Raw genomic sequence first — 16,536 nt, forward strand, 5'->3', positions numbered from 1 at the left:
AATTGTGCATGGGACATTTGCCGTTGTGTAGTTTATTGGTGTCAATAAAATGATGCAATTGACTAAAGTTCTCAATTTTTTTCATCATAGATAGCACTTAAACACAATAAGAATTAACTGCTGTGTCATTGAGGCATAGTTAAGTACACAGCCATAACAATGCAGAGTAAATCACTATAATAGTATATTTCAAATATTAATCTAATATTATGTATTTTATTATTTAATATTATAATATTTATATATAAATATTATTCATATTTATTTTTTTATTTATATTATTAAATTTAATATTATAATATTTCTAATAGAGACACGCCAAATTACCCTGACTCCTTTAAAAAAGTAAATGATTCAATAAATAAGCAGGAAAATGTTTCCTCTAAATGTAATGTCGTTGAAATTAGTCTTTTGTGTTGACCAAATATGTACATTAAATTTACTGAACATGGCGTGTGTCCTCATTTTACAATTGTCTATTATTATTATATACATTATATCGGAATTATTGCAAAATACCCACGAGCCAAACGTGACGTCGACGTACGCGACTCAACCCGGAAGTAGCATTATGCTCTTGCTAGCCTAGCATGCTAGCTAATTCCGTATGCGACTTGAAAACATGAGCGCTGTGAGTCACAGTCTTCAGTGACAGCGCTCCTTTGGAGTCTGCTTTTATTTTTTTAAAGGGGGAATCACTTGAAGACGTCCTATAAATGTAAGTTACGGGAATATTTGGCGCTGGTGTTTTTTGTCAATCAAACGGGACTCTTGCCATGGCTGTGGTGTTAGGACTGCGCATTGTCGGCTAGTTAGCGTCACTGAATTATTTGAATCGCAAGTCACAACACCAAGCAGAATTAATGTCTAATGTTATATATGACAAATATGGATGAGTTAAAATGAGATTAGAAGGGTTATTCCTTGCTAACATCAATGTAGCTAGTGGGGCATACTGTTTACTGTTTGCTGTTTACTGATTATATTGTCAGATAAATACACTCGGTATCGATATGCATTATATATCAAGTAATTGCTTACATTGTGTTTAAATGTGATAAAGCACACCGAGCTGTCATGAATATTTAGCCTTTTAAGACAGCCAATGCTGAAAGCTAACAGTTAGCCTGCGCCACTAGCTAACCAGCCATAATGTGATTTGTTTATTTAATCGCTCCACTTGGACTTTAGAACGTCCAAATTTAGAAAACAACATGTAAATAATTGTCGCATAAACCTATTCGTAGGACGTTTAAACGCGATCAGATTGCTTATGAAGAAAACAAAAATGTGATTAGTTGTTGGCAATGAGGGTTGGAAATGTGATGACACAGTAATTGAATCATTGCTTCATTGTTGAATCACAGCTCTCAATCTCATCTAATTAATTGTAACGTGTACAAAATATATTTTAATCTACCACCACTGTATCCAAAGTGCTGTGCAGTGACATCAACATGTGTTCAGTTGTGTTCTTTTGTCCGACTTCCTGTTGAGTAACACCTCTTCACCGCCTGAGGTATTTCGAAAGCCCAGTTTAACACAGAAAAAAATCATCCCTTAACCTGAGTGTACAGTTTAGCTGGTGATGCTAACAGTCCCCTGCTTCCTTCCAGCTTCCTGGTCCGCCTTCGACATGGAGTCCATGCTGAACAAGCTGAAAAGCACGGTGACGAAAGTGACGGCCGACGTCACCAGCGCCGTCATGGGCAACCCCGTGACGCGGGAGTTTGAGGTGGGCCGACACATTGCCAGCGGCGGTCCAGGTATGTGCTGGAGGATCTACAACGGCACAAAGAAGTCCACCAAACAGGTTATATACGTCGAACATAAACCCTCCATCATTTACGTGTTTATAGCTTCCTTGACGTGTGTTTGGTCCTCTCCAGGAAGTGGCTGTGTTTGTGTTTGACAAGAAGATGATCGACAAGTACCAGAAATTCGACAAGGACCAAATTATCGACTCCCTGAAGCGAGGGGTACAACAGCTGACGAGGCTGCGGCACCCCCGTCTCCTGACGGTGCAACATCCTCTGGAAGAGTCAAGGTGACACAAACATATCCATCCATCCAGCTTGACCTCATTAGGGTCACGGGTGAGCTGGAGCCTATCCCAGCTGTCTATTGGGTGAGAGGCGGGGTACACCCTGGACTGGTCCCCAGCCAACCACAGGGCAAATATTTACATCTGTTGACAATTTAGAGGTTATAAGTAGGGATCGACCGATATGGTTTTTTTCGGATCGATATCGATTTTTTTCCATCACCCTTAGCCGATGGCCGATATTTGTGGCCGATACTGCTTTTGCTCCCTCAATTTACATGAAAAAAATGACAATCATAACAAATATTACAGGTCTCAAGCAAAACATTTGTCGTAGTTTAAGTTTTATCAAATATCGATGTGATGACTGCTCCTCCGCAGTGAGACGCACCCCCCAACTTAAAAGTCGAAAACGTACCCTTGTTGTGATTCACCACTCTTGATGAAGTGTCGGAGGAGTACAGCGACTGCGTGTGTTGCAGGGTCCTCCGGCATCACAAAGCTGCCCGGCGGATGCCTGTCTGTAAATCATGCGGTGGAAAAATACATCGGTGAAACCACGCGCGTATCGACCGATACCGATTCAAGTAAAGAACGCAAATATCGGCCCTGTATTATGGAAAGCAGGAAGTGAACAAATGTAACAGTTACTGATTGTAAAAGTACCAGATGGAGGGGTAGGATTTAATAAGTTTTGCTTCTTCCTACTCCTTTTGGACATGTGGAACTGTGAACTGATTATGGGATGCATTCAATTAATCTGATGCATGTTCAAATGAAATTCAACCATTACCGTTACCATCTATCCGTCGATCCTTAGTTCCAAGTAGCTTTTGGATGTAAAGATCAGATTTTGGAAAGACTCTTGACACCAAAATGAGAGTTTCTTCCATCCACTCATTATCCCTCCATCAGAGACTGTCTGGCCTTCTGCACGGAGCCCGTTTTCGCCAGTTTGTCCAACGTGCTTGGCCAGTGGGACAACCTGCCCAGCCCGGTGCCCAATGACATCAAGGAGTATAAGCTGTATGACGTGGAGACAAAGTACGGCCTGCTACAGGTGAGTGAGTACTCAGTCGTCATTTTTTGGTGTGCGTGGGGCTAAAACGCCATCAAATTCAAAAGCTGTCCATTAAATCTGTTTAGATCTCGGAGGGTTTGTCCTTCCTGCACAGCGGAGTCAAAATGGTCCACGGCAACTTGTGCCCAGAGAATGTTATCCTCAATAAGAGCGGCTCGTGGAAGATAATGGGTTTTGATTTCAGTATTTCAACAAGCAACCCATCTGACGCGGAGGTGAGTTTTCACATTTTTTTTTTGTGGCAATCAGTCCCGTGCAAATCTTGTCTTCAACCCCCACTGCAGCCCAAGTACTCCTGCAAGGAATGGGAGCCCAACCTCCCACCGCTCTGCCTCCCCAACCCCGAGTACCTGGCCCCGGAGTACATCCTGTCAGTCAGCTGTGACACGGCCTCCGACATGTACTCACTGGGCGTGGTCGTGCACGCCGTCTTCAATGAGGGCAAGCCTGTTTTCCAAGTCAACAAGCATGACATTTTTAAGAGCTTCAGCAGGCAGCTTGACCAGGTGTGGGGGGGTGCGGGTGGGGCAGGATGATGACGTCATGCCGACGGAACACTTAGCCGCTATTGTAATCTTGCTTCCTTTTTATCGTAGCTCACCAACATCAGTCCAGCATTGCTGAGTAAGGTACCAGAGGAGGTGCGAGACCATGTTAAAATGCTGCTCAGCGTCACGCCCAACGTCCGACCAGACGCCGACCAGATGACAAAGGTGCACGTCCTCTCATGACACATCATCATCATCATCATGATTGAATCTTGACATTTTTCTCTTTATTGTGTGTGTGTGGATGCCAGATCCCGTTTTTCGATGACGTGGGCGCAGTGACACTCCAGTACTTTGACTCGCTCTTCCAGAGGGACAACCTCCAAAAGTCCCAATTCTACAAAGGCCTCCCAAAAGTCCTGCCCAAACTCCCCAAGGTATATATCATATATATCATATCTGGTCATGTGATCATGATTTAAAATAAGACACAGAAGGCTGTTAGGGTACACGAATCATAATACTGCTCTGTACGGTGTTCGAGTGGATAGCGCGCAGACCTGGTTCTTGTCTAAGGATAGGAGCTTACTCACGTATCTAACTGCTTCCAAAGGGATGTCAAAACCATCGACGACTCTAGAACGACAACAAAGTCATTCCATTTAAGAGCCTACTGCAAAAATGCCAATCAAAGGTCCTCTTATGAAGTGTGCCTTTGTGTTTTTGCTTAAGGGCATTAAAACCAGAGGATGCTTTCACCAAAGAAATGATCTTTGACAAGCCTTTTTGCAAAAGGTCCCAAAAAACAGGATGATTTTGGCATATATAAACACGGCGGTTGAGTGGTTAGCGCACAGCTAGGAGACCCAGGTTCAATCCCACTGTCGGCCATCTCTGTGTGGAGTTTGCATGTTCTCCCCGTGCATGCGTGGGTTTCCTCCCACATTCCAAAAACATGCTAGGTTAATTGGCGACTCCAAATTGTCCATAGGTATGAATGTGAGTGTGAATGGTTGTTTGTCTATATGTGGCCTGTGATTGGCTGGCCACCAGTCCTGGGTGGACCCCGCCTCTCGCCCGAAGACAGCTGGGATAGGCTCCCAGCACCCCCTTGTGAGGATAAGCGGTAGAAAATTAATGAATGAATGAAAAATATTGTTGGTGGGCTGCACGGCGCGTGAGTGGTTAGCTCGCAGACCTCACAGCTAGCAGACCCGAGTTCAATTCCACCCTCGGCCATCTCTGTGTGGAGTTTGCATGTTCTCCCTGTGCATGCATGGGTTTTCTCCCACATTCCAAAAACATGCTTGGTTAATTGTCCATAGGTATGAATGTGAGTGTGAATGGTTGTTTGTCTATATGTGCCCTGTGATTGGCTGGTCACCAAAATGAATGAATGCTCTAGAAGATTCCAGCACCGTTGCACGCCACCACCAACGAAACACGCCAGGATATCAAAACATCGGTCTTATTTCCAGAGGGTGGTGATCTACCGCATTCTGCCGTCGCTCACCTCAGAGTTTGTCAACCCGGACATGGTTCCCTTTGTGCTGCCCAACGTGCTGCTCATCGCCGAGGAGTGCACCAAGGAGGAGTACGTGCGCCTCATCTTGCCCGACCTCACGCCCGTCTTCAAGCAGCAGGAGCCTATCCAGGTATAAACAACAACAACAAACAAAAAAAAGAAAAGAAATGGAGCCTTGCTGTATCACTATGTCAGACTTGTCTTCTCTGTGATGCTTCCCATGCTTCTTCAGGCTAGTAACATGGTAGGCCAACAGCTATGTCCGCCCACATGCAGTAGTTGAGTCTTGTCCAAGTTGTCCTTTCATAACTGTGTCCCTGCACAGATCCTGCTCATCTTCCTGCAAAAAATGGATCTCCTCTTGACCAAAACGCCACCGGAGGACATCAAGAACAGCGTGCTGCCGATGGTTTACAGAGCCCTGGAAGCTCCCTCCGTGCAGATCCAGGTGCAACCGTTTAGCGTCTTCGGAATATGTATGTGATGACTTACACTGTCTTGTGTCCATTTTCTAACCTCTTCCAGGAGCTGTGCCTCAACATCATCCCGACGTTCGCCAACCTGATCGAGTATCCCTCCATGAAGAACGCCCTCATTCCTCGAATCAAATCCGCCTGTCTGCAAACCTCCTCGCTCGCCGTGAGTTTTTCTAGCCACTTATCGCAATTCACATACACACACATATGGACTTTTTCCACTTTGTCGCCACTCAGGTGCGTGTGAACTCACTGGTGTGTCTGGGAAAGATCTTGGAGTACCTCGACAAGTGGTTTGTCATCGACGAGATCCTCCCCTTCCTGCAGCAGATCCCCTCCAGGGAGCCAGCGGTGCTCATGGGGATCCTGGGTGAGCGCAGCGCTTCCTACTCCTCCTCATCATCATCATCATTATCGCGTTCCTGGCAGACTACAAGACTGTTCTCGTTGCAGGAATCTACAAGTGCACCTTCAGTCACAAGAAGCTGGGCATCCCCAAGGAGAATCTGGCTAGCAAGAGCCTGCCGCACCTTGTGTCGCTCAGCATCGACAACAACCTCAACCTTAACCAGGTAGCCTTTCGTTGTTCCCACAAAGATGTCCTGCATTTGCAACTGTTTTTCTGCTTTATTTTTTTATTTCAGTACTTTCAGTTTATTTCAGTACTTAAACGGTAAATAAAATGTCCACTAATTAAATGCAATAATCCTTATATGGGGCTGCACGGCGATCGAGTGGTTAGCGTCCAGACCTCACAGCTAGGAGACCCAAGTTCAATCCCACCCTCGGCCATCTCTGTGTGGAGTTTGCATGTTCTCCCCTATGTGTTGGTTTTCTCCGGGTACTCCGGTTTCCACCCACATTCCAAAAACATGCTAGGTTAATTGGCGACTCCAAATTGTCCATAGGTATGAATGTGAGTGTGAATGGTTGTTTGTCTATATGTGCCCTGTGGTTGGTCATCCTTTGCACACATTGCCACAACATCCTAAACAATGCACTAATGCTATTGCGACCTGTTTTCCAGTTCAACTCCTTCATGGTGGTCATCCGAGACATGCTGAGCCGCATGGAGGCCGAGCACAAGACCAAGCTGGAGCAGCTGCACATCATGCAGGAGCAGCAGAGGTGTCACATGATTTCAATAAGCACCAAAAGGCTCCTCCTTTTTCTTCAATAATTGTTCTTCCTTCTCTTCTATCAGGAGTCTGAACATCTCCACCACAGGGAAGCAAACAGAGGAGACCAAGATCCCTGCGTCCTCTGCAAACCAGGTGAGTCAAGAACAATAAAGACTCTTGTTTGCATTTCAAAGGTGTGCTTCATTCAGCCTGGATTTGTTTTCAGATCGATGACATTTTTGGCAGCGCAGGAGGGGTCAACGGGAAGGAGAATGGAGCGGCGGCGGCGGTGGCCCCACAGCCCAATAGGGTACAGAGATTTGATTCGACCTTTTGTGGTATTTGAACCTCGTCCACCTAATTGACGTTCTGCCCTTTCTGTGTCCACTTCAGATGTCTCTGACGCTAGAGGAGAAGCAGCGACTGGCAAAGGAACAAGAGCAGGCGGCCAAACTGAGGAGTCAGCAGCCGCTGGCGCCGCAGAGCATCAAACCGCCCGCCGGGAGCAACTCGCAGGCAAAGGCGCCACCCGAAATGCAACCGCATTTCTGTTCGCCAAAATACTCTTCCTTGACTGGCTTGTCTTCTGTGTTGCAGACAAAGGATCTGACCAGCAGTCTCCTAAACAACATGGCGTCTCTAAACAGTATGTCAATGGCCGACAAGCCTCGGCCATCTTTGGGGCAAGGCGCCCCCGCCTTCCCTGTGGGCGCCATGGGTGCCCCGGTGTCCAACGGTTTCAATCCCGGCATGGGCTTCCACACGGCGGGCATGGGGATGAGCATGCGGCCTCCAGGCCCCAACGTCTACGCCGGGATGGCCACCACCACCAGCGCCCCCAACTTTGGCGCCCTCGCACACAATCAAGCACCCGCCGGGCAGATGAGCAAAGGACCGGACCTGTCTGCTCTAGACAGCCTTTTCACATCCAACAAACCCAAAGTCACACTCAACCAAATGGGTCCGAAGGCGGCGCCCGGAAGCCACACCCCTTGGCTCGGCCAGTTTGCTTCGGCCCAGAACGCTCAGACTACAATGCAAGGAGCTTCGGCAGGCATGGGCGGGTTCGGCATGCAAGCTAACCCTTTTTTCAGCCCGCAGAACTTCTCTCAGACTCCCGTGAGCATGAACCAAAGCGGGCTTAAGCACAGCACATCTGCCAACAATGACCTGAAAGACTTATTCGGCTGAAAGGGAACACGAGGAGCGGGTTCTTGCAAAAGGTGACACCGGTTGAATGTGAAGAGTTGAATTGGGAAAAAAATTCACTCAAGGGTCTTTTGCTGTGTCTATTTAGGATCTCGCTCACATTCTGCACATTCTTGATTCCATTTCTATTTGACCACAAAGACAAATTCTTCTTATATGCTGTCTTATATACAAAGCTGTGGGTTTCCTACTCTTTTTCTACTCGATGACATAAATCACAAATGATACTCTATGATTCTGACTCGTCTTATTCCAGCTTTCAGACTATTAAGAGGACGGTCCGCATGTCTGGGGTGAGGTAGCCGGACGTGTAGCATCCAGGAAGTCCCCCTTGGACAAATCAGGAAGCTCTTTTGACAGGCTATCTTCATGGCAACAATGTCTGCAGCGCCAGTAATTTTGTTATTTTAAACATCATTCCTGTATCATCCGAAGCTTGCATTCTCTCACTTGTGTTATAGGATCCATTTCAGCTCCTTTTTATTGCAGTATGACTGACTCCTGTTACGGAGTGTTCCTCAGAGCGAGATGCTCATGCTGAGGGTAACGTACAAGGTGAAACAGTGCGTAGGCTGTTGTGCCTTACAAGGGTCAACTTGTATTGATTTGTCATGCTTTTTTTTTACCAATGAACATTTAGCATTTTTTTTCTTCAAATAATTCCTGTTTTACACACACAAACCAGAGTGTACAATTGCTTACTTTTCACATTTAAATGACAAAATATTTCAATTTCTGCACTTTTCAGCAGTCTGAGGAGCTGTGTCGATGATATCAAGAAGTGTAAACATGCTGTTGATTTTAAAAAGTGGCCTCTGCGGTTTTATTTTTGTGTGATAAGAGTTTTTAAAAAATAGGAGGCCTTAGAGTGAATCGTGCAATAATAATGATTTCTGATGGGATTGCACTGACCGACAGCGTCCATTTAACTGCCTAATGCAGTTTGCTCACTATTTAATCTTGGGTTTTTAATGAAAATGCACTGCGGTCATGTTGTGTTCCTCTGGATATGTCAACATATGCTACTGCTGTCATGTTTGTGTTGTGTGATTCCATGATGATGATGATGATGACCTGAGGAAGGGCCTCAATCAAAAGAAAAGCGTTACATATAAAGTAAAGTACACAGTCATTACGATGTGCTCATTATTTACGACTAACACCGTGACATCTGCACACGTGTACATAGATGTTTGAATATGGATTTTCTGCAGTCATATCACAGTTACATACCACACAAGTGACAATCTGCATCTTTTGAAAATATCTGGAAAGCAGAATAATGACGAAACTAACAATAAACGATAAAAAGATACTGTAGTGGATTTATTTCATTTAAAAAGTTTTGTTGGTGAATACATATTTGAATACATTGTCATCGAATACGTGTAAATTGATCCTTTAGTGAAGTCACATCCGTAAACAAAGACCTCCCACATGAAGCCAGGCGGAGCGTACCAATTAATTTAGTGGGGGGGAGTCACTCAACGAACTCCACCTACTCCATCTTTATCTGATCAAATTATATCCACATATTTACATTTATAGTTGCATTAATGCTAAACAATTTGATTTATATGCTTTATTAGGTCGAGACGTCGTCAATTTTTACTCATTGTGCGTAGTCTTGAACTACACACCCCCGCGTGTCAAAAATGTTTTCATCCGTTTGTCCTCGAGCTCCTCTGTTGGAACGAAGGACCTTTAAACCGTCACCATTCTAACAGGAAACGGACAAACTTGACTTCGTAAACCAACCGTTTCTTCACCAGTCTCGTTTCAAGAGACTCTAATAAGGTAAGAACACATTTTAATGTATGTATACATACATAATATATATGCTATACTATTGTATCTTATTGTCGCGTGCAGCGCTCGTTTTGTTTTAATGGTGTTGCTTGTTTACAGTCGTCACATTAGCAGCTGGGGGCGTTTGTTTTCCTCACAAGACTACCCAAAATTCATCAATTACACTTGTTTTGTTACTCGCAAACACGACTACAACAACAATATTATTAACCATAAGAATTCAGCAAAGAGTGTAAATAAAGCGCCATAAAAGTGCTGCATTAGTTTTATGAAAGTAACAGATGTCGTTCTTTGGGTTTATTTTGCAGAAATGTTCTGGTTCATGTTCTTGTTTTGGGCTTCGGCCCAAGTCACGTGTACCTGGTACTCGGCCGTGTGTGGTTATTCTTTGATCCATGTGCACTGCCATGGAACCAAAGAGTTTCCATCTAGGGATGATAGACAGGAGCTGCACGCCAATGGAGAATGTCCGTGTTTTGTAAGCCCCGCCTCCTCGAACCCCCTGCTTTGTTTACGTTGTGCTGCAGCAATGAGAACCTCAGATGCTGTCTTTGTTCGTACACTTGAACGTAAAATACCCGAGTAAAATAAATATAACATTGTATCATATTTTGCAGATAGTATTGACATTTATTTCACTCATATAACATTAGTAGTGTGCCTTTTGGAATTGGAAAAAATAGCTGTAGTTTTACGAGAATAAAGTTGCATTCTAACACGAAAAAAAAAACATGTTTTGGCCAGCTGAGAAGACTGAATCTCAAAATGTGTGGGGTTTCACTGGAATTGTGTATCATGATATTCTTATTCCTGGATTCAAGAGTGAGTTATTTATTTTAACTCTTTTCTTTTTGGTTATTATCTGTGAAAAATAACAATGTAGCAGGGAAACCTGTTCCGCTGCAGAAAATGGATGTATGGATTGATAGTCAATGTCAACTTTAAAATGCGAAATGTGGTAGTTTTCCATATTTCTGTCACCCACTTTGTCAGGAATGGACAGCGGCTGATAGACGTAATCCCAATGTCAGTTTTCCGGAATCTGTCTGGATAATCCGTGAAAATTGGCCTGCTGCTTTATCCTGTGACCCAGCTATCTGCTGGCGCGGATGATGTAATGAAGGCAGCAAGCATACACACACACACACACACCCCTCTTCACGTACTATCTTTAAACAAAATGGGAGTAGGCATTCATTTTTGGCTTCAGATAACCGAGACCAGGAACACAACTGTCCTGGGGGAGGTCACCCCCGCCAGTGTGCACTTGGTAGATAATATTAGACACCTGCCTAAATTTAGTCAATCTAAGAAAACAAGCAATCCCAGGTGAGATTGTGGAAAGACGTATCACATGACATGGCATCACGCTGATGTAAAGGTGGGCGGATCCAAATACCGATATTATTGTTTCTACTAGTTTTTTTTTAGTTCTAATCTATGTAGATTTCCTACAAGTATCTGTGTTTTCTGTTGTGTATATTTTATATATGTTATATACAGCAGAGCATCGTGCATTGGCGGTAGCGCCGCTATTCTGACATCATCATTTAAACTACTCACGGCCACTAGGGGACACACTTGAACACTACCGAGAAAAAGGCCAGAGCCTGTGCTTGGTTGAGGAGTCCTGTATTTTCCTGCGTTGTCATGGAGACACCCTTCATCCCACCTAGGTGTCATGATTCGGTTGTTTTGACTGCAGCTGTGTCTACCCCCCCCCCCCAGCTGTAAGCCAAGATGCCTCTGAACGACGAGCGGCCGTCCTCCACCTCGAGCAGCGACGACGGGGAGTCGTCGTCGGAGCGCTGCGACAGCACGGCGTCGGCCAGCGACATGGACTGCTCCCGCGAGAGCTTCACTAGCGAGGGCTCCAGCAAGCACTGCACGCCCTCCTGTGAGCGTCCCCGCCCTCTTCTGTCCCTCAGTAGACACGTTCTTGTTTCATCCGCCATCCGTCTCTTTGTCTCCCCAGCGAGCCCGCCTAAAACGCTGACCCTGGACGAGGTCATGGGATCGGCGAGGGACCTCTCCAATCTCAGCTTGTTCCACGAGATCGTCGTCAACCGCAACTTCCAACTGGAGCCGCACAGACTACCCGAGGACAGGTAATTAGCACATCATTTCACCAGACTTTGGCTTATCTAGCCATCTTTCTATCTATGGCTGAGGTCAGGTTGCGGGGGCAGACTAGAGAGGCCCAGACTTTCCGAAGTGTTCCGAGACCAGTTGAGAGACTTGACCTGGGTCTTCTAATCTGGCTCCTCTTAGATACAGTTAGATACAGACACAAACCTACACGCCACTTATCAACCTAGGGTAAGGGTACCACCCCTGCATGAGTGGGACTCGAGCACCGCATAAAAGAGCAGGCTTCTTCCTTGGATGGATTGAAGCCCAGCTTCAGTCCAGTCAATTGCTTTACTGAAGATTGAAAATACAGAAAAGAGTTTTGATCACATAATGCGGCAACAAAATGTTTGCAGACTAAAATATAAGAAAATTCAAGAACTATTTGCAGAGACTTCTATGAAGAAGTTTCAAGTATTGGTTTTGTTTAGGGCGAACCATTCAACCAGCCAGTGGTAGACCTCCATTCTAAAATGACAAGGTTGAAACTCCGGTGTTCCAGAATGCACCCTTGCCCATCAGTGTGATCCGCGGATAATAAGAAAGTGTGGTCGTAGAATATGGCGTTGGAACGGAGTATTATTATCATCATGTCACTCTGTCAGGGAAAGGTGTCATGACTTGGGCTCACATTCACTTGCAAATATTTGCACAAGTCAGGCCCGCTAATTATCTCCTGTCCAGGCTCGCAGTGTAGGCACCGTTCCAGCGACACGCCGTATAAAACCGACGGCAGCCGGTAAAAACCGGCAAAACTGGTGTTGTTAGTTTTCAAAGAAGATCTTTCCAGCTCTTGCGCAATAGTGAAAATGACTTCATGCAGCAATACACAAAGCACAGATGAAACATTAATATATTTGTTTTTTTAATTATTTAATTATTTAATTATTTAATTATTTAATTATTTAATTATTTAATTATTTAATTATTTAATTATTTAATTATTTTATTATTTTATTATTTTATTATTTTATTATTTTATTATTTTATTATTTTATTATTTTATTATTTTATTATTTTATTATTTTATTATTTTATTATTTTATTATGAAAATATAATTTAGCAAGAAAACAGCCCCTGCCTTATTAGAGTCAAGAAAAACATGTTCTTTCATCAATGCGTGTTCACGTCTATGTGCAGCTTATTGAAGAGGGTGCGTGACAATGTCCACAAGGCCTTCTGGGACGTCCTGGAGTCTGAGCTGAACGACGACCCGCCAGAGTACCAGCAGGCCATCAGACTGCTGCAGGAAATCCGAGAGGTGTTTTGCTTTGCTCGTAGTCCAAAATCACCTCCACGCTAAAACCCATCCATTCAAAGCGTTCAATCCGTCCCCCCTCGTCGCACAGATCTTACTGTCCTTCCTCAACCCGGGCGCCAACCGCATGCGGACCCAGATCACAGAGGTGCTGGATATGGAACTGATCCGACAGCAGGTGGACAACGATGCGGTGGACATAGCGGGCCTGGCCTCCTACATCATCACGGTGATGGGCAAGCTGTGCGCCCCGGTCAGGGACGAGGAGATCAAGAAGCTGCGGGAGAGCACGGACAACATCGTGGCACTGTTCAGGTAACTCGAAACGGAAGGAGCAACGTCATGTAAAGACCGTACGAAGCAGTGATTGGTCGTTTTATTTTAATTTTACATTATTTCATGTGGGTTTTCTCCGGGTACTCCGGTTTCCTCTCACATTGCAAAAACATGCTAGGTTAATTAGCGACTCCAAATTGTCCATAGGTATGAATGTGAGTGTGAATGGTTGTTTGTCTATATGTGCCCTGTGATTAGCTGGCCACCAGTCCAGGGTGTACCCCGCCTCTCGCCCGAAGACGGCTGGGATAGGCTCCAGCACCCCCGCGACCCTCGTGAGGATAAGCGGTAGAAAATGAATGAATGAATGAACCTTAAACTATATTAGGAAAGCAGGAAGTGAACAAATGTAACAGTTACTGATTGTAAAAGTACCAGATGGAGGGGTAGGATTTAATAAGCTTTGCTTCTTCCTACTCCTTTTGGACATGTGGAACTGTGAACTGATTATGGGATGCATTCAATTGTAATCTGATGCATGTTCAAATGAAATTCAACCATTACCATAAAAATGGCGACATGAAGTAAAATACATATACAATTTAAGGCATTAAAAGGCTTTGGGGAACTGTAGTCTCCACTGGCCACTAGGTGTCACTAGTAACACAAGCACCAGACATGATCACTGGTTAGGTAGGCTCTCATTGGCCGGTACAATAATAACATAATAATCCCAGCTGAAACTCAACTCTGAATCCCCAACATCGCTTCCCGTCCACATGTCCGGAAGAATATTTTTGAATGGCGCATTTTCTCGGATTATGTCTACTATATTGTGTAATACTAGTGTGAAGGTGACCGTGGGAGTACAATGTCAAGTTTTTAAACGGTCCACACTAGGGAGATTTTCCGTGTGCTGGACCTGATGAAGGCCGACATGGTCAACTTCACCATTGACAACATGAGGCCTGTGATGCAGAAGCAGAGCATCGAATACGAGAGGGCCAAGTTCCAGAGCATCCTGGACAAGACGCCTGGTGAGTGAGCCACGACTCCCTCTCCTCGGGCCTTCTCCTCAGCTCCTGACCGAGTCCACTTCCTGTAGGTGCTTTGGACAACACCACCGCCTGGATCAAAATGTCTCTGGAGGAGCTGCTCACACAGGAGACAAGCGAGCGAAGTAAAGGACAGAAATGGGTGCCCGGACCCTTTCAGGTCCTCAATGTTGCCTTCCTCCACATGCTCTCATGGGACTCCAGCAAGCATCCGCTCCCTGAGGTTTGACTTTTCTTTGTAATCCATTGGAAAGATCTAGCACTGAAATTGCTCTGGTCCTCTTAGACCTGGATGACTGATGAGACGCGTCTGCGGGAGGTTCAGGGTCAGCTCAGGCAGTACCAGGCGGTGAACGAGGTGCTCCTCATCGTCTACAGCACCATCGGGGGGCCCATCCAGGGTCTGTCGCCCTTGTCGGAGCGTCTCAAGAGGATGACAAGCGTGCTGCTGGACGACATGCACAACCCGTGAGTACACGTAGATGGCGCCCATGTGCGGCGGCGTACTGTACTCAGTTTCTTCCTGTTTTCTCCGTATTTAGGAATTTCAACCTGGAGGAGGCACTGGTGGGCGTCAGCGCTCAGATCTGCAACGAGCTGAACAAGTCGTTGGCGGAGAGGAACTACCCAACGCTGACTCCGGAGCTACAGGCCACACTCACGGGGCAGATCTGCAGCATTGCCCAGAAGGACAACCCCATCCGCACTCTAGTTGGTACGTTCTGTCGAGTTACCTTTTTGACTGGCGGGTCCTAATGTGTCATGTGTGCCCCCACAGAGGACCGCATCCGACAGTATTTCACGGTGCTCATCTGTGACCCGAAACCCCAAGCCAGACTTGAACAAACACCAGCCGGCCTGGCCGCCATCCGCACTGAGCTAGCGTCGCTGGCAGCCAAGTTCATCTCCCTGGTCCACTACAACAAGGCCGTCTATGGACCTTTTTACGCCGACATCATCAGGAAGCTGATGTTCAACAGCAGTCCGCCAGCTTCTCCTCCTCAGGACTCTGCTCAGGACCCCGTTACCTCCAACTGAACCTCGTCTACGTGCAGCGTGTTTTTTCGTCCTTTTACTAGTCACACCAGAACAGCAAACCGGACTTCCGTCCTTTCAGCTAGCTGCAAAAACACTTCCAATTTAGCAGTGGGAAGTACTGCAGTGTTACGTTAATCCGTTTTCTTGTTGTTTTTTTAAACTTATATTCTAGAATTTTCATATTTCTAGTCATTTGACGGTAAAAGGGCAGGGGTTTGGTACATTTCTTACATCAAACAAGAATATAGCTATTATATTTAGAAGAGCCGCACAGTAGCGTTTCAGATTCTTTACATACAACAAATTATGACTATTAAAGGTTTTATATAATAAGTCTGATCTAGCAAGGACAATTTAAAGAGATACTATTAAACAACATAGCACCCTCCTCATGGAATTCATTATTCGTTAGGGATTTACAAATATATATTTGTCTGCATGAATGCATTTTTATCATTTTTGCTTGTTTAATTGTGGGACTGTCTGACAGGTGTACGTCATCTTATTCAGATTGTGTTATATCGATTTGGTGTGACTGGTTGGATTTTGCGTTACTTGATGTGGTACTGTAGCTGTTACAGTATTTCCGCAGTGGCTGATTGAACCAAAAGGTGCTGAACTCCGAGGGATTCTGTGTTCAATGTGGACTCAAAGATGCACAAAGAAAAGCAATTATTTACCTATGTTTACATAAATATGTGGGAAGTTGTTACTGTTTTATTCTGTAATACAGTTAACATAATAAAAATAAGTAAAAACACACAAAATTGTGGGCTTCCATTTAGTTCACCCTAATGTTGCCTATTCAGTGCAATAATACGCTGCGATAAACATCCTTTCCTGTCTCTAGGCAGCTCTGGTACGTTTACTTGTACTCGTAAAAACCACAACAATACTGTTAGATTGTTCACTATTATTCTTCTGCTTTATATGGACGTATCATAAAGTCAGTTAGAGGGATTTCATAATTTTGAATGATATGTCGTAAAAAAGGTTTGTTCATCTGTTTGAATTAATATTAATTT

General features: G+C 44.9%; 2 protein-coding genes across 3 annotated transcripts; both read left to right on the forward strand.

Moving 5' to 3' along the window:
* The first annotated feature begins 554 nt into the window (after positions 1-554).
* On the forward strand, positions 555-9,259 carry scyl2 (SCY1 like pseudokinase 2). 2 transcript variants are annotated; one of them, XM_058077414.1, is made up of 19 exons: positions 555-718; positions 1,617-1,813; positions 1,890-2,047; positions 2,960-3,104; positions 3,191-3,340; positions 3,410-3,631; positions 3,722-3,838; positions 3,925-4,050; positions 5,092-5,268; positions 5,371-5,382; positions 5,464-5,586; positions 5,664-5,777; positions 5,852-5,984; positions 6,068-6,186; positions 6,642-6,742; positions 6,819-6,888; positions 6,962-7,045; positions 7,129-7,251; positions 7,333-9,259. In XM_058077414.1, the coding sequence occupies exons 2-19, from the start codon at positions 1,637-1,639 to the stop codon at positions 7,924-7,926; spliced, it is 2,745 nt and encodes a 914-aa protein (XP_057933397.1). In that variant the 5' UTR covers positions 555-718; positions 1,617-1,636; the 3' UTR covers positions 7,927-9,259. The 2 variants fall into 2 exon arrangements, with proteins under 2 accessions (XP_057933397.1, XP_057933398.1); XM_058077415.1 differs by lacking the exon at positions 5,371-5,382.
* A 358-nt stretch (positions 9,260-9,617) lies between these two features.
* On the forward strand, positions 9,618-16,267 carry tcp11l2 (t-complex 11, testis-specific-like 2). The gene is made up of 10 exons (XM_058078304.1): positions 9,618-9,741; positions 11,482-11,650; positions 11,729-11,861; positions 13,025-13,145; positions 13,234-13,457; positions 14,319-14,455; positions 14,524-14,696; positions 14,760-14,941; positions 15,016-15,188; positions 15,252-16,267. The coding sequence occupies exons 2-10, from the start codon at positions 11,494-11,496 to the stop codon at positions 15,509-15,511; spliced, it is 1,560 nt and encodes a 519-aa protein (XP_057934287.1). The 5' UTR covers positions 9,618-9,741; positions 11,482-11,493; the 3' UTR covers positions 15,512-16,267.
* Positions 16,268-16,536: the final 269 nt, after the last annotated feature.

This window comes from Doryrhamphus excisus, chromosome 7 (genome assembly GCF_030265055.1).
Source record: "Doryrhamphus excisus isolate RoL2022-K1 chromosome 7, RoL_Dexc_1.0, whole genome shotgun sequence".
Classification (NCBI taxonomy): domain Eukaryota; kingdom Metazoa; phylum Chordata; class Actinopteri; order Syngnathiformes; family Syngnathidae; genus Doryrhamphus; species Doryrhamphus excisus.